The following is an 18640-nucleotide window of genomic DNA, read 5'->3' on the forward strand; positions in this document are numbered from 1 at the left end:
TCTTGTGCGTTGCTCATCATTCGTGCTAGATATTATTTTCTATTAAATTGTTGGTCTTTTTCTTTTTTCAAATAGTTGACCTGATACCCTAACACGTGTGTAGTGTTTTTTTTTTATGAATACCAAAGGGAGGCTTATTGCTGGTTCACATAACAAAAATGAGTTTGTACTAATCAATACTGATGAGATTGGAAGAGTAAGTGCGCCTCAAATCTGTCTTTCTTTATCTCTTGCTGTTTTCCTCTCTACCTCACACAAACGTTTCTTTTTTGTCTCAAATTTTGGTGTTTTCTTTGGTTTTTCACCTACATTTTTGGTTTCTGGAGTTTCCCCGTGGCTTTCTTTCTTTTTCTTTTGGAGACCTTCACTGAAGATGAGCTGAGGGCGCTATGTACTTCCTTGAACGAATTTGAACAAAATAGGCGTTATGTTGTCTCCCATGTCGTCCCTCAGGTATGGGACAAGTACGTGCAAGAGGTTAAAGAAAGCGAGGTTAGTAGATGGGTCCTAATCCTTCTGCTTTGTCGTTTTTTGTTTTTTCCCTTCTAAATAATAAATTATGTCTTCTCGATAGTCAGTTCACAAAAGGTGTTCTTCTGTTCTAATTTCCACGCCTTAATAACTCGGATGGATGATTGGTGAACAGGCTTTTGACGTTTTTACTAATCCGGACCTACTCTGGGCTACAGGCTACCGCTCATAAGAGAGACAAAGAACTGGAAAAAAAGCTCATTGGGTTAGCTAAATAGGCCCTGGCGGAGGTAAATTTTCTTCTAGTTTTTGCGACTTTCTCTCTCTCTTATAGTAATTACAGATGAGTTTCTAAACTAAAGTTCAAAATTTACTCTTGTAGAAAGCTACCATTTTATGAATTCGTGGCCATTGAGTGGGTAACTGGACATCCTTAAATGCAGAAAATCAAGGGTTAAATGCAGAAAATCTCACGAACCATTACAAAAATTACACGTTGCACCTTAAACTATTTTAATAGGCACTTTGCCCACTTAGTCAACTAGAAAATAATAAGAACATTAACTCCATCAAGATAATTGAAGAAATGATCAATTTATCCTTCATTAAAAGCTTATAAGTGACAAAAAAACATACCTTTTAGATAAAAAAAAAAAATTGTCATTTTAAATTGATTAATTTTTAATTCATAATAAAATTCTAATTAAAAACATATAACAATAAAATATATGATCACTTTGAGTGACAATTAAAACAAAAGTAGGGGAAAAAAAAAGAAGAGAGGGAAGAAATTCAATTCAAAAATCTCAACAACCCTATACTATACTACATATTTCAAGTTAGGCTAGGTAAGAATTTGAAATTTTCTTGCTTGACAATTACTACATATTTCCCAATCCTGCTTGACAGTTACAACCCTATTTTACTATTTTATTGAAAATTCTAAGTCCAATATTTTGTTTTACTAATATGTGGGTTTTGATTTCGGTTCGGCATTGAATCTTTGTTGCAGCTATTGTGCTAAATTCATATGAAAGTTTTTTGGGTTCTACTCCAATTTATTCTTGTGAAGATTTCAAGTGAAATTTTACTGATTGTATGGAGTTTTGGCATTATGATGCGTTTGGATTCTACTCCAAACGCATTACTGATTCTAGATTTTAAAAATTACAACAGTAGTTGCTCAATATTTCCATATTTTGCCCCTATTTTGACCCCAATAGCCTTAATTCTCATTCAAAACGAAGTAGTATATATATATATATATATATATATATATGTTTTATGTGTTAACAAATAGACTCTTTTGCTATGAAAGTAAAAATTAATCTATTTAAAGTAGAAAACTTTACCATCAAAATGATATTTTTGCCATTTAAGTTTTTAATGGAGGATAAATTGATCATTTCATTAATTACTTGGATGAATTTTTTAGTTGACCAAAGATGTAAAGTGCCTATTAAAATATTTTAGATGTAAAAGCAACTAGTGTAATAGTTCGTGGGGAATTTTTTTGCATTTAACCCATAAATCAGCTCATGATAAATCCAACTTTACATAAACCGGAATGGTCGAATCGAGGAACTTGTCGTTATCCAAAATTTTATCCAGAAAAAAGTGGATCCATGTAATCTGGGCCAGGAAATATTTTAATTGCGAAACTATCGAAGAGTCATTAATTATACTTACACCACAAACTACGCAGATTAATAAACAACACGCTTTCGACCATTGCCAAAGCAAGAAAACAATTTCTTTAACATTTTTTCTTGGCCTAAATTTCTTGGTTTTCTTGATCAATGTGTAATTAATCTGTCGCAGGGAAGTTATTTGAGTATTATTCACGAGGGATCCAAATGAAATATTTGTTGCTTATTTTCTCACGAGTAAAATAATTGAATGAATTCTTGTTTCCTACTTTAAAACTAGTACTCCATTTGACATGCAATTTTAAAGTGGCTTTCTAAATCATATATCCAGTTCTTGAGAAAAGGGCTGAACTGGCTAACCTACTTATTTGGCATTGAGGATGACAGTAAAAACGTTGTAATCTACTTCTTCAAGTAACTTCTTTATGGTAATTACATGAAATGTTTTTGTTTTCTTAAAGAGAAAAAAAAAATCAACAAGTTACATTCTATTTCAGCAAATAGTAGAGAAAGCAGAAAAAGATATGGTCTGCTTGATTTTTCTAGTCCTGGCTTAATCCTCAGCATCATTCCATGGATTTCTTTTCTGTTGCTTAACATTTCTGAGAGCCTTCCAAACAGCACTGTTGCATTTGAAACCTGAACCCAAAGCAATTTGCCAAATTCTATCACCCCTTTTGATCTTCTTGTTAGCCTCCAAGTAAGCCAATTCATACCAGACACTACTGCTTGAAGTGTTACCAAATCTCTCCAGTGTCCTTCTTGATGCTTCCATATATTCATTGGTCAGATCCAAATTTTTCTGTATTTCATCAAGAACTTTCTTGCTTGTCGCGAGTATGCAAACGTGCTCAAATGCCCGCTTGTAGTCAGGGATATAAGGCTTGGACTTCTTCTTGAACAGCAAAGATGTGAAGAAATGGAATTGTTCAGACACAGGAAGGACTAAAGGGCCAAGGGTAGTTATGTTTGCTTTGAGTGCATGACCTCCAACTTCAATCACATCTTTGCTCACTGAGAGTCCTTTCTTACCCTCTGCATCTTCCTTGAGATGTATGCTTTTAAAGCTTCTGCTATCCATTGCTTTATGAGTCCGGACCAGCTGCAATGTTCAGTAATCTCATCAAAACAACTTTTGAACGTCCAAAGTATATCGTTTTTTCGGTAATTGTCAAGCAGGATTGGGAATTTGGAATCAAGATCAAAATTCATTTTTGGAAATAAGTACACAAGGCAGCCTTTAATAAAATTGAAACTAAACCTTGACTAATTTTATGGTAATCATGTCATCTGCTGCTCTATAATATTATGCTGTCATGCAAATTGATACCAACTAAAAATGGCATCCATAATGACCAGAAACGGTAATTAATTTTGTTGATTTCAACACTGATGGCAGATCAACATGGCAAATGGTTAGGACTTAGGCTAGAAAGGACTAGATGCATTTGACTTGAGGTGATTGAGGGCCACAAAAGACTCAATTTGACTGGGAGAACTTGACGAATTACCTGTTTTAGTTCATACTTAGAACGCCATCTATCAGTAAGATGATTGGAAAGCAAAATTGCGGCAGATCCCATACGAAAGAAGCAATTAGGGAGAAGCATATCGAGTTCTCTTCCAGCATACCAAGTGAAGGTCGTAGCTTCAATGCTGACTACCAATGCATATGATCCAGGATAGGCACTCAAGAGGTCTTTGGCAAGATCTATAGCTGTAACACCAGCAGCACAGCCCATTCCACCAAGATTGAAGCTTTGAATCTTATAGCTCAGCTTGTAGTGATTGATTATCATGGCTGAGAGAGATGGGGTGGGATTTAAAACTCCGCAGTTTACGATAAGGATCCTGATGTCCTCTGGGCGAATTCTTGTTGCAGCAAGGAGATTATCCACTGCTCCAAACATTAACATCGATGCCTCTTCCCTACCATCCCTTAAGGTTATTTTATGATCAGGTTGGAATATTATTCTTGGCAGGTATGTCTCATCGCCTAAGCCCGAATTCTTGAGCACACGCTGCTGAAATTCTATTGCTGCATCACTGAATTTTCCTGATCTTTTCGCCAAATCAGTGAATTCCTCCTTAGATATCTGCCAATGGTCAAGGAAGTAGTACCACATGTTACCATTTCATTATTCTATTATCATGTACAATGATATGATTGAAAAAAAATTAAATTTAACCTTTTCTAGTCTTTTTGAGGAACATTAAGTGAATGAAATAACCAATAATCAGCTATCATAAAGCCTGCTAAGAACATACTTGAAATGCTGAAGAAATTGTCACCAGAGGATTAGAAAATTACCTTGAGTTCATTTGGAGGACGATAACACGCAAAATCGACTAGATAAGTTGCACGAGGTGTTAAATCAAGATAGACATACAGAACTGAGCAGAAGAATACTAAGAGAGCAATTAAATTCAAGAAGTTAGTAAAATCCAGGAATGAGGTGGTCCAAGTTAACTTCCAGATTTGAGTTCCAAATGTGGCTAAAAGAACAGGAGCAGCCACACAATATATGCCATGGCTTAGAAGATAGCCGTAACCAAGCTTCACATATTTCAAGTTCACAGAATTAAGAAAATCCGGCAGCCCTCTCCTGACTTTGACACGAAAACTAGGAGAACCAGCATACGGACCGGAATCCTCGACACCCCAGTTCACGATTTCCGGCGAAAGATACTCTGCGTTCCTCGCCATATATAGTATTTGAGTACTTAAAAATGATAATGCATTAATTTTGTTCAAAGCCAAAGAAGTACTGGCACCAACCAGGTTGATTAAGTAGGGAAAGTCCAAGAAAACTCAAATAAAGATATATAGAAGAGAATTCATGAGAATGGCGTTTAATTCTAAATTTCTGTGGTATAACAGAAAAAAAAGTGTGTTTGTCTGCATGAAAGCGTGGGAGCAGCGGATTTATTGCAGAGCAAAACTTTTGCTGGCTGGATTGCATGGAAAGGAAATTGAAATTCGAGTTGCACTCCCTTTGTAATTTACGTGTTGAATCGAATGAATGATCTAGTGGATTTCCCTTTTGGGTAAAATGTCTCCTGATTTTAGGATCTGATCAGAGATGCCACGAAGACATTAATCAGGCAACCATATTCATGGACAGGATATCCAAGGTGTAATGGACGAAAAGCTCATTCTGTTTCCTCTCTGTTACTCTTTTTCTTTTTTTGGTTTTTCTGTCTTTCTTTTCTAATCACTGTAAATTTTTTTTTCATCCATATCAAGAGTATACATTGGAATTTCTTAATGCACTGTAGGTAGGATAGATTCTTGTAGTTAGTTTTTGGTTGTGCTGACAGTTAATATGGCTTCCAGTTCAGATTGTTAACTGCGTGGAACTATTAATTATTAATATTATTCTGGTTTTAACAAAATGTTTACTTTTACTTGAAAATTTTAATTTTGGTTTGTAACTAATATTTCTTCACCACTTCTAAATCTACTAATAATACATCACGTACGTGACTATTAGCCAAGATATAACATCTTTTAGATGCTAAGATTCTATTTTTTTTTTTTTTTTTTTTGTGAAATCTTGATTGTGAACACCATGACTCATGAAGTTTTTGCCGCAACGGATCTTCTGTCCCACACTCTGTGTCATTATCTGTCTCACTTTTTATTATATTGCTATTTCTCCTTCATAAACATCATGTTTTAGTTCTTTTTTGTTTCCTTATGATTCAATAACTATTAATTCAGTAAAAAATAAATCCAACAGCTTCAAAAAAGCAATGTATAATAGAAAATTAAAAAATACAGCAGAAAATGCATAAAAGATCTCATTTTTTATGCATTTTGATTTTTTGAGTTTGTTAAATTTTGTGTATTACTAAATTAATAGTTATTGGATCTTAAAGAAACAAAAAAGAACTAAAACATGATATTTATGAAGAAGAAATAATAATATAATAAAAAATGGGACAGAGAATGACACAGAGTGTGGAACAGAAGATCCGTTGCGAGTTTTTGCCTTTTCTTGATGATCAGTTTTAGTACAATTGGTGGATGTGATCAAGTCATAGAACATTGCTCCCTCCACGTAATTAACCACTTACCAATGATACGTGGTAGTATTATTAGCATTCTACACCTCAAAAAACTATATAGCTCTTAGACCCGCTTACTGCATATTGGTAGAAGATTTTATGGCCTCAATCATATGGATATTAGACCCTCTAATCATATGCATATTATCATTTAAATTCAAATTTTAAATTTATGAGGGTAAACATGCATAAAAATAAAAAAAAATATGAACATCACAATTAAATCATTATTTTTAAAAAGTTAGATTCTCGAAACATGATCAAATACTTTATGGTGCAAATACAAGTCATTTGGGTTTAGTTCCGAACCTCTGGGCTCAGACGGAACCACGTCGAAGATAGAAAGGTAGATTCAAGTCTTCACTTCAAGAAAAAGAAGAGTGGCTTTAGTCAGGAAGAAGGGATTGAAACTTCCCATGCACATAATGTTGAGAGAAATGAACATAATATGGGGGGAAAATGTAGGGGAGATCGATATGATTCATTAATTAATTCAACAGATCCTCAAAACACCTAGCCTTTTCCAGATTTGCATGAAAACCAGCTTTTGCATGGAGGGAAGAAGACAACTTCTGATTTGATATCGAATAGCCTGAACTTTTTCAATATAAGACTAATATTAAGTTCCTACATATCTAAAGTCCAATGCAGAGAAGGATAATATGAAGTTTTAATCTCACAAACATTTAAGCAATAGTTTCTCAAGAAGAAGAAAGCATGCACTCTTTCCTCTAAAAGCTCATTGAAGGAAATGTCGTGATCCTACAAACTCTCCAAGGGTACAGTTCAACCACAAAGCAAAAACAGAATGAAACATTCAAATCACAGTATGACAAGGCAATCTTGGAGCGTATGCAAAGAAATGTTAATTTTTGAAAAAAAAAAATGTTAAAAAAAGGCAAAGAAAAATAATAATAAGCTCCTAAGGACGTAGACAGAGCTTCACTTAGTTGCAACCTCCATTTCTATGCTTTCAAGTGATTATTTACAAAGGCTGATCAATAACTGGTACCAATTCTTTTCAAACCTAGACAACTACATTAGCAGTAAAGAATTGGTTAATCCTGTGTTTAAAATCCTCATCTGTCCTTCCATAATCTACAGTAAAATTCAAACTCATCGACTACTTTTAAGACCCAAATTAAATGAGCATACCTGTCATAACATAAGCAAAATCAATGTAGCCATAAGATCCAAAAAGAGTCCGATTCTGTTGAAACGGCGTGTCATCCTTCTTCTCACCAATAACTCCACCAGTCAGCATGAAAAAGTTGAACAAGACAGGGTTCAAATCCTAGTTGCCAAAAGAGACGTAAACATCAAAATAGCAACCAAACAGCCATACTACTCAGGGAACTTATGGTCGAAGTAGTTCGTGTCTCAAGAATTTACTAACCTGGTCAAGCATGATGTGGGCTGCTGAAAGATCACGGACCAAGTCGAACAGCTACTTTGATTCTGTCAAGCCATTTAAACTCTCCTAGGAGCGTATGCAAAGAGATTGTGACATGAGTCAAAATGCACAAGTTGTGGCCAAAAAAATGCACAGAGTACAAAAGCTCAATCCCTGTTCTATTGCTCCTATGTCAAATGCAATAAGCTACATGAGCCTAGTTCAAAATTATGCAATTTTTAGGTAGTTCAGGTATGCTATTTAACGGCATTAAAATGATTTTTTTTTTTTCAATATCCTATCTTCAACTTTTGGGCACTAAAAGTCCCCAGTTATAACTTTTGATGCTTAGCTCACGTAGCTTCAAAAAGAATCGATGGTTAGATTTTCCCCGTATGACCACTCCCCAAGGTATCACATTTTTAAAATATCAACACAAATACTAAGATAGGGTCCAAATAAAGGCAAATGTATACCTTTATCAACAAAGTTGCGAAGTGTATTCATGGACTTAAGATCATAAACAACGCCCAGCATCTCCTTTTCATCAACCTGACAAAATGCCATCAACACTGGCAAGTTGGAAGTGGTCGAATTATGATGTTTCCCAGAAGTTGACACATTGTCAAACAGCTGATATTGAAAGGAAATTGCTGAAGAATAGAAAGCAGAGTAACATACATTAAAATTCCCGAGAAGATCTTGATACAAAGCTTCCACCCGATACTTAAAATTCATTTCAGCAGCTTTTACCCACACCTTAACCGTAACATCACGGGCTTCAAACCCTTTCCAATCTTGAGGAATCCTTCCATGATACAGTTCGCAGTATTGGGCCTTGGCAATGTGATTGTTATAATGACTAAAATTATCCGTGAACAATTCCAGGTCATGGACTATGCTTCACATGGTACTACAAACCTACAGACACAAAAACACCAAGAACAAAAACAGAGTACTATATAATGCATCAGAAAACCCAAAATTTCTCAATATGGATTAATAACAACGTTGACAAGTTTCAAGGAGTCCGATAAGAATCCCAATCATGGCAATTTCAGGTCAAATTTTGTCAGTGTTTCTTTCAATTCGAACCCAGTAATACTGGCAGAAGTACATTAGTTTCTCATAACAAGAGGATAATCAAAAGAAGTAAAGAACTAAAAGGAAACCCTAACCCTGAGAGGAAACAAGAAATTCGCAATGAATCAATCCCTTCTTTACTGGTAAACTAAGTTACATTCTTGTGTGCGCGTTGGTTTGTTTATGTGCGTTCTTCCGTGCGTATGCGTATAAGAGGGCTTGCAAGGAATCAAATTAACAATATTACGTACACAAACTATAACAGAATAAATTATACTATTAAATGATAAATATCCACTTTCATTTTATTAAATGAATGAGAATAACAATATTATATGCACAAGCAACAAATGATAAATGTCTACTTCATTTTATTAAATCGATACCATGAATCAAATTAACATTATTATGTGCACAAACAATAACAGACTGACTCACATTGTATGAGATTAACAATAATATATACACAAACAATAAATGATAAATGTCCATTTTCATTTTATTATATTGATACAGTGAATCAGATTCACAATATTATGTGTACAAACAATAACAAACTGACTCACATTTTAAAAAGATATTATATGTAATATTAGTGAATTATTAATTTATGCTATGAATGGGATCAAAGTTTATGTAAGGTTTTCAAAAAATTTATTATCTTATTGTTTCTATTAAAATTATTAATTTAGCTCATTATCCGAAGTTGAGATCGAGAAAAATTATTATTTAGTAGAAATAATTAATTCATCGAGTATTAGTGTATAAAGTTTTTATTGTATTTCAAGAGTTAAGACGATCATTCATCAGGATAGATAAATTTGGTAAAAATGTAAAGTTGGACTTAGGTTCCGTTTGATAAAACTTAATCTGAATTCTGAAGTCTGAATTCTGAAATCTGAATACTGAAACAATTAATTTGCTGAATTTTAAGCACTGAAAAAAATAAATGAATGTCTGAATTTTAATGCTAAACCTATTTATACTGTTTGATAAATATTTATAGCTGAATGCTTAATAAATTTAATTTGACAATTTTGCCCTTATATCCTTTCATTCAAAAAAGAAATAGAATCTATGATTTAATTAGTTTAAAATTGTTAGGTATGAAAATGACAATATTTATTTTTAAATCAAATTAATATAAAATGTGAAATATATTATATGAGGAGTATAGAGAAGATGTGAAAGTCATTAAAAAGGGAGAAAAGGGAAACTAAAAATCGTTAGATAGAGAATATTATATTGTTTAATTAGATAAGAATTTTGAACATAATTAACAAACAAGGGTAGATTTGGTAGATAAGATAAGGTAGCTGAAGTAATTCTATTGATTCTTATCAGAATTAAGCATTCAGTTAGGATTCTTGTGCTGAAAAAAATACACACAGGTTCAGCACTGCTTAACAAATTCAGCAAATAGATTTTCATTTATCAAACACTCAAAACATCCGAATGTCTGAAAAAATTCAGATTTAGCACTTTTTTATGTTATCAAACAGACCCTTAGTCAACATTGGAAAGAATACATGCAAATTCTTATTCAATGAAAACAGTGAAAGACAATCAAAACCGTGATTAACATGTTAGTTACAAGAAAACAGTTATTAAAAACTTCAATACAAATAGTAATAAAATTATAATATAATCACAAGCATTTCGACAGCAACGAAGTTATCATAGGAAGAAGAAATTAAAGTTCGATGATGATGAATAGTACATCCTACAAAATTGAATCAATTGTAAATGAAATTAGAGAAAACCACTCTGAGAATACCAAAAGTCCAGCATATAAAGCTATTTGAAACCAATGTTTTGAAACTCAGACCGTTAATTGAACCGGTAAGATGTTCAGATTGAGTTTCAATCGATTGGACCGATTGGTTCAATGAATTTTTTTTAAAATAATTTATATAAATATATATGCACAAAATAAGACATGTAATGGATTAATTTAAAACTTTAAATGATGAAAATTTTAATATTTTCAAAGAAGTTGGATTTTCACAAATATTTTTTTTAATTATAAGTTGAAACAAATAAATTTCATCTCAATCTCAATTGTATCTACCAAAAAAATAATTTTAAATCCACCCAAAAAATACCATAATATTATGAAATTATACAAAATTCACGTCTATGGTAATTAGATATTGTGTGTTTAAATTTTAATTCACGTTTTTGAGATTTAGAGATTGCAACTTAAAAAAAAAGAAGTTAGGAGTTAGAAGGAAGTCAGGAAAATAGAAAATATAGATGCAAACTTAATAAGAGGCAAAAAATGAGAAGAAAGTATGTGGTTTGTGGCATTTAATAATTAGTCTTTAGGGTTAAGGAAAATCCATTCTTTTTTTAAATTTTATTTTTCAATTTAATAGACAAAAAAAACTGCCGGTTCACACGGTTCGAATGATTCGTACCACTTTTTAAATCCAATCAACCCAAAGTATGAATCAAACCAGAGCTATGAACAGCTTACGATTCGATCGGTTGAATCGATTGGTCTTGTCCAGTTTTCAAAACAATGTCTAAAACTATACATAAAGACAATCAGACATTGGATATTATTTTTTCTAAATTTTTGTTGATCCCTAATCAAATTTATAGACTAAATAAAAGAGAACAAAAAGTGAACAAAATAAGAATTAGTAGGAGATTTATCTAACATTAAAACCAAAATAAAGCATAAAAAATGACAATAGTCGTGATTATCACAACAGATGGAGATGATGGTAGGCAAAAATTTGGAAGAACAAATTAGAATGAATATTTTCAAAGGATAAAAGAAATAGATGAAGTTTATTTTCTTCTTTTTCACCTTTAAGAAAGAAACTAGAAAATGTTAGAATATTCACGTCGAATATTTGAAGATGGCATCGATGGAATATAAATAGCCTCTAAATACCGAAAAAACATATATTACATATGTCAAAAGACTTAAATAGGGCAGAAAACTTATCAAATGCCATCCAAGTCTAATCCTAAACCAAGCTATTTGATGCATAAAAAGTTCAGTAAAATAAATGTACAAATAACGTGATAACTAGGATGAAAAGGTAAAAAGGGAAAAAAGCTCAAATATAATCATGTTGGATGAGACAAAACAAGTCAAAGCGGCCTCAAAGAAAATTTTTAAATTAAGAAAACATAAGAAAGGACACAAATGACCAAGAATTGCAAAATAACTGGATCAATCAATTGAATTTCACCATTCATAATTCTTCTACGCTTTAAGATATATAAAATAATGTTTAATATAACAACAAAAAGGAAAAAAATTTCTAAATTAGAGATAAATATGTAAGAAACTAAAACATCAAAATATATTATACTCCATAACTAGATTACTTGTTGATAAAGATATTTCAATCTAAGTTAATGCCATGAAGATTAAAGACATATTGGTTATACACAAACAATTTAAATTTTATATTAATGTCCTTTTGTGTTTGACATAGTACCATATTGATATTTGAATTAGTTGAATTTTTGGACTCCGGCAACAAAAGTAGAATATGTACGAATTAGAACAAAAGTAAGAAATATAAAAGAATTGACTATGAAAACTAAAACTTTTTAAATATTATGTCATGACCCTTAAATATTTTAAAATATATTTATGAGCTCCTCTTACAATTTTGATTATAACTACATGGCACATACAAAAGTATGCTTACCTGATAATTGATGTGGTTTGAGATTCAGAGTAATTATTTAAATATCAAATTAACATCCTATAGTTAAAAATAAGGGAAAAAATTAGAAACTTGTAACAATTCTTTACCTGGTGATATTTGAGACCTACAGAAATATTTAATTAATGGATATCAATGTATTCTAAAATGAGTTTAAAATATATTTTTTGCAAAACAAATAACGAATGATTATGTAAGACACAATATATTTATTTTTGTGAATAATTTTTATACTAAATGTGCATCTCGTCACAATCATGATAAGTCCAAATCCCTTAAAAGAATTTCCTTGAGAGTAACTATTGAAGGAAGAAGGAAGAAAATACTAGTAGCTGCATCAAAGAGTTAAAAGCAAGCAAATGAAATTACAAGTTCCAAAACAGCAAATAAATGGACTCTATACATAAAATCCATTCGCAGACGATATAGATTCCTTCTGGGGATCTGCATAACCCCACCATTTGAACAATATTTGGATGGTTCAACTGAGGCATCCATTCGACTTCATTCAGACAAGTTGTAGGGTAAAGAATTTAGATTTTATGTATTAGTAGTTTGCATGTGTGAGTAAATTACGTGGATACCTCGAATTGGGTGATTGTGTATGAATCATGATTCTTTGAGAGCTTTACTGCAATTGACATTTCGTTCAACTCATGATTATTATTGGTAGGGACATGTCCTCTGTAGACTCGTCCGTTTTTCCCCTCCCCCAAGTAGACTTCAAAATTGCCAGTATAGGCATTCAGTTCTTCTTTGGTGAAGTTGATCATGTTGCCCTGATTTTTTTACTTTTGCTCCTGGAATGGGATTTGTTAACCACACCAAATCTTCAATTGTCTAAGTATTTGCAGCATTAATCACTAGTGTTGAAACTTTTAACCAAACATAAAACTCAAATATAAATGTAGCTTAAATTACTGTGAAGTGTGAAAAAAGAAAAGCCATAGTTAAGAAAGAAAACTAGTACACAATTCTGATAGTCATGATAGTCATCAACATAGAGGCTCTAGAGGACTAAACTGGACAATGAAAATGGGGAGTGAGTTCTTAAGCAGACATATGCCAAATAGGAGATAAGGATTTTGGGGTTTTGAACTGAAAGTTCAGATTCTCAAAGGAGTTTGCTAGAAGTTTCAATGCACTTCACCATTTTTCACCATTCTTTTAGTCTTCTCACCTGGGATCAATAATTTGCACTATGTTATTCTTGAGAAATATTTTTTACAAGTTAAACTAGGGTTGCAGCACATGCGAGCTGCTCGACTCGAGCTCACGAGTAGCTCGGTCAGCTGCTCGACTCGAGGTCGAACAATACCAAACTCGAGGACCGAGCTCGAGTCGAGCTCAAGCAGGAATAATATGTGCTCATGAGCTCGATGAGCTCTAAAGAGTACTCGCGCAAATATTTAATTATTATTTTAGGAATAAACAAATAACTTTTTTGGGTTGCTTGTTTGAAATAATTATGACCATAACTAGCTTCGTTATAAAATTTGTGAAGGTTGAATGAGTCATTTAAGTAATCGAGCTCGAGTACTGCTCGATCTCCAACGAGCCGAGCTCGAGCTTGAAATACAATGCTTCGAGTCAACCTCGAGCTCGAGCACTGTGTATGGACATCGAGCTCGAGTTAAAACACAAAAAAAAAAAAAAAAATTCAGTTTTCCACTTCTGGGCTTCAAATTCCACTGTCTACTTTATTTCCAGATTGGCTTCAGAAATACTTTATCCATGCCTAAGTTCCCTTACATGAGTTTGCTATAACAAACTCACTCAGCTAAAAGTCCCTTAAACTTCAGCTACAAGCCTATAGCCAATCCTATTTTACACAAATTGATAATCTAACATGGAGCAATTAGCAAAAAAAACTAGTGTAGGTATATTTGGTGTAACCAATGGCCGCCGTTAGCCACCATAAAGGCCTTAAATTTATTTGTCAGGGGAAGTTCAAGGGTTTGAACCTTGATTCCCATCATTTATCACTTAATACATGATTTCTTCTAAATTCAACAAGTGCTTAGATCACTAGTCCAATAGTGGTTCAATTTCCATCGATTCGAATAGTTCACTTGAATTTGTATCCTGAAGAGGTGATTTCCGAACCGATGAGCTACCTCGGATAACTGGAGTGTACCCTTACTTGAAGAGGTACCTACACCAGGATCACCTGCTTGGATTGTTAGAGGTGGGGCTAGGTCCCCCGGTTTTCCTCCGAAAATTAAGTTAGTCTGGGGTAAAATGTGAGAATTATGTAGGCGTGAGCAAGCTTTTGTTACCAGAAATTCGTCCCCTTTCTCAGTGGGATATTCTGCTATTTATAGAGGACAATTTGGAGGGAAGGACAGAGGGGTCCAGGTCCCTAGACATTTGATTGAGGCAACATATCACCTTGACTTGACCCCTCTGGGCAGTGTGTCAGAGCAGAGCAGCGGACAGTGCGTCAGAAGTCACATCCACTACTGTTCGGTTGTCAGGTCTTTGGACAGGACCTCGGTTGTAGTTGAACATAATACTGCCTTGAGGTGACCACAGGATGACAGGGACACCTCGGTCATCAAGATGCCGGGTGGGGCCGAGGCGGTCATGATGGATGGGACCAATGTTCCAGAATAGGATGCGACCTCGATTCATCCGAGTCGGAATGACTATCCTCACTAAGCCTCCCAAACCTCGGGGAAGGGGGACCTGCTCGTTGCTTCCCGAGGTTTCTGAATGGTTCCAAAAAATAAATTTACAATAATGACACGTCATACGCGTGCAGATAGGGCTAAGGGAAGATGATGAGATGGATGGCAGCTTTAATGACAGGTTTCCGGATAGACGTGAGACCATCAATCAGATTGGCAGTAAGTCATTAATGAGGAGAGAGGACATTCCCCTAGGGAATCCCAAACGTGCTGCCCGTTCAACTTCACCTTACTGGTCTATAAATAGGGGATCTATTTCACCTTTCACTTTTATCGCAAAAATCTCAAATCACACCTCAGAACAAACCTTTATAGTATTCTCACCTCGGCAAACCCCGAAATCCCGATTTCCTTCAAGAGTGAGTTCACCACTTCCCTTTCTTTTCCTTTATGGCTAGAACAACTCGCACACACAAGGAGACGGTGAGGCCAACCTTCGCCGAGGCAGAGAGGCCCGATCCCACCCAAGAGGAAGGAGCTTCATCCAACCCTGGGGAAGGGACCTCGTCTAACCCAGGGGAGGGGGCTGGCGAAGTGTCCCATGAGGCCGGGACTTCACAAGCACAGAACCCAAAAAAATATGAGGTGCTCTACAATGATGAGCTCGGAACCGAAGTGCCAAGGGACGAGGGCGTGCTTGAACCAACTATTCCTCCAGATTTATCGGCTATTGACTATGGCCAAATCCCCTTGTTCAACAGTATCATGGGTGAAACCCTGACAGCCGAGCTAGTCTTCAGATACCCTTTCCGGGGTGACTACAGCATCTGTCCACCCGGGCCGAATCAAACAGCAGAGCGGCCCCCGAAGGGTAGGGTGGCGATATACGCGGATCAACTGGAGGCCGAGCTCAGAATGCCGACTACCAGGTTCTTCCGAGACTGCCTCAGATATTGGAGGGTTAGGATCACTCAACTAGTCCCCAATGCAGTCCGGGTCCTGGTCGGCTTTTAGATGCTGTGTCGACATCAAGAGATAATCCCCACGGTCAACCTCTTCCGCCGCTGTTATACTATCAAGAACAGTGGAAATGAGAAGGGGTGGTTCTACTTCGGGAACAGGGTCCCGAAGTTGGTAGTAGATGCTCCCACTTCAATAAAGGAGTGGAAGCACAATTTCGTATTCGTCCTGGCCGAGGATTTCCCGAAGGGGTTTTGGTGGAGGCCCCTACCCCGGCGAAGGATAACTCTCTCGGGGACTTGGAAGAAGAGAACTTCCAGAAGTTGATGGGGTCGGGCCTCAGGATCAACAGTTGAGCATTCGTCGAGGCAGTCCTTGTCAACGGTGGAATCAGTTGAGTTCTAATCAACCCGGATCGCACACCCTTCTTCTCTACTAGGCTTCGAAAATCTTGTATTTTTCCATTCATTGCTTTGTTTTTACTTTTGTTTAATTCTAAATAACCTTACATTTTTCTTGTGCAGTGACAAGGGTATCCAACCTGATTATTTCGAGAGCCATCGTAGTGAACAAAAGGCAAGCCAAACGGAAGGCTGCTGCCCAGACGTCTGCTCAGCCGAAGAAGAGGGCCACTGCCACCACCACAAGCCGAACTACTCTAGGGATTCCAGTCGGGACCTCATACACCTCAGCCATTCTTATGGGGGTGGCTACCTGAGACGTCACGATAGCCTCTCCACCTCCGGGCCGAGGCGTAACAGTACTTCTCGAGATTCCCGTCTCGGGATCGTCTTTGTGGAACCTCTACCATGTGCAATCTCAAGAAGTCAGAGAAGACAAGAGACACTCCGACGGGCAGTGGTGCCCGGAGTGGGATTTTAACATGAATGATCGCTGCAAAGATCCCCGGATCGCACACGAGCTCTTGGTGGACTCCGTCCTGCCTAGGGACCATACCTATGTCGAGAAGCTCACGCCTACCGAACTGATGGAGAGTGCCATAGTCACATGGGCCTCCGCCACAGGCTTCTTTTTTTAGATGACTCAGCGCTATACTAATCTGTTCGAACACTACCGGCCATCCTCCGAACTCCAGAAGAAGGTCTCCGAGTTGGAAGAAAAGCTCAAGGCCACTGAGCAAGAACGCGACAAGGCTGTGGCCGAGCGAGAGCAAGCCAAAGCCACAAACAACTCTTTGAGGATGGCCATTGACGAAGAAAAGGACAGAAGAGCCCAGGAAGAACAGTCAGTCCGGGAAGCCATAGAGAAGGCCGGAACCTCGGCTATGAAGGCCTTTCGCAAATCCGAGTCCTTCACTCGTGATCTCGGCGAGCTAACGCTGCCGAGTTTCATGTTTGGATATATCTCGGCGGTCAATGAAGCGACGTCGTTCCTTTGTACCGAACAGTTGTAGTCTCTCAAATACAAACCCAACTTCAACGAAGATGCCAAGGAATTGTGTGACGGCATGGCCAATGGCATGCAGACCGGAAAGAACCTGACCGAAGTCCGGGAAGAATTTAATCAATGGCTATCAGAATTTGACTCGGAAGGCGATGAGTTCGGGGGAGATGAAGTCGGAGGAGAAAACATCGGCGCCGGAGAGACTGAGGCCGTCAGAGGCACCGAGGCAGGAAATGCTTAGGAGCATTCCTGTTCTCGGCATTTTTGTAATCAATAGCCGAGGTAGTGACCTCGGCTTTTGTGTAATCTCTTTTTATTTTTATTACCAATGACTTCTTTTTGCACTCAGTCTCTGTTCTCTTCTTTTGCACTTGTCTTGTCCCCTTAGTTTTTGCTTAGGAAGAAATAGTGCTAAGGAAAAAATAACTTGAGAACAAATAATGTAAGTAGTTCTTGAATAAACATACTTTTCATGGATGATAGAATTTGAAAATCTCCGCAAGCCAAGTTCGGGGCACTAAAGAGCCATCACAGTAGGCTAGTTTATAATAACCATTTCGGCTAGATTCAATGACACGATACGGCCCTTCCCATTTGGGAGCTAATTTTTCTTGAGATTCAGTTCGGCTAACCGAATTCTTTCGCAGAACTAAATCTCCCGGATTGAAACGAAGATGCCTAACTCGTACGTTATAATAGCTAGTCAGGATAATTTTATACACTGCCACTTTAGCTGCTGCGATGTCTCTCTTCTCCTTGGCAAGATCGAGGTCCACTTTTCTTTCTTTTTCATTAACCTCGGCGGCAAAGGTTGCTACGCGAGGGTTTGAAGTGATGAATTCGGCAGGGACCACTGCTTCGGACCCATAAATTAGGAAAAACGGGATTTCTTGTGTAGCAGACCTCGGGATGGTTCGATAGAACCACAACACACTGGGGAGTTCTTCTACCCAGGATATCCCGACTTGATGCAGTCTGGCTTTCAAGTCATGGAGGAGCGTGCGATTGAAATTTTCGGCTTGTCCATTAGCCTGAGGATATCCCATCGAGGTGAAATATTATTTAATTTGGAAATTCTCGCACCACCCCATGAAGGAGTTGTCGGCAAACTGCTTTTCATTATCCAAGATGACAACTCAGGGTAATCCGAAGTGGCAAACTACACTCTTTCAGAAGAATTTCTAGACAGTTAAACCAGTTATACTCCTTAGGAATTCGGTTTCGACCCATTTTATGAAATAATCCACTGCTACCACCAAATAGGCATAGTTGCCAGTGGCTCTA

At 36.4% G+C, this 18640-nt stretch overlaps 2 protein-coding genes across 2 annotated transcripts; both read right to left on the reverse strand.

The window, feature by feature from the left end:
* Positions 1-2673: 2673 nt before the first annotated feature.
* On the reverse strand, positions 2674-4827 carry LOC113772801 (3-ketoacyl-CoA synthase 15-like). The gene is made up of 3 exons (XM_027317278.1): positions 4432-4827; positions 3632-4216; positions 2674-3222 (listed from the first exon to the last, which is right to left on the reverse strand). The coding sequence occupies exons 1-3, from the start codon at positions 4825-4827 to the stop codon at positions 2674-2676; spliced, it is 1530 nt and encodes a 509-aa protein (XP_027173079.1).
* Positions 4828-17826: 12999 nt separating this feature from the next.
* LOC113774416 lies at positions 17827-18402 on the reverse strand. The gene has a single exon (XM_027318955.1). The coding sequence runs from the start codon at positions 18400-18402 to the stop codon at positions 17827-17829; it is 576 nt and encodes a 191-aa protein (XP_027174756.1).
* Positions 18403-18640: the final 238 nt, after the last annotated feature.

The sequence above is a fragment of the Coffea eugenioides genome, chromosome 6, assembly GCF_003713205.1.
Source record: "Coffea eugenioides isolate CCC68of chromosome 6, Ceug_1.0, whole genome shotgun sequence".
Taxonomy (NCBI): domain Eukaryota; kingdom Viridiplantae; phylum Streptophyta; class Magnoliopsida; order Gentianales; family Rubiaceae; genus Coffea; species Coffea eugenioides.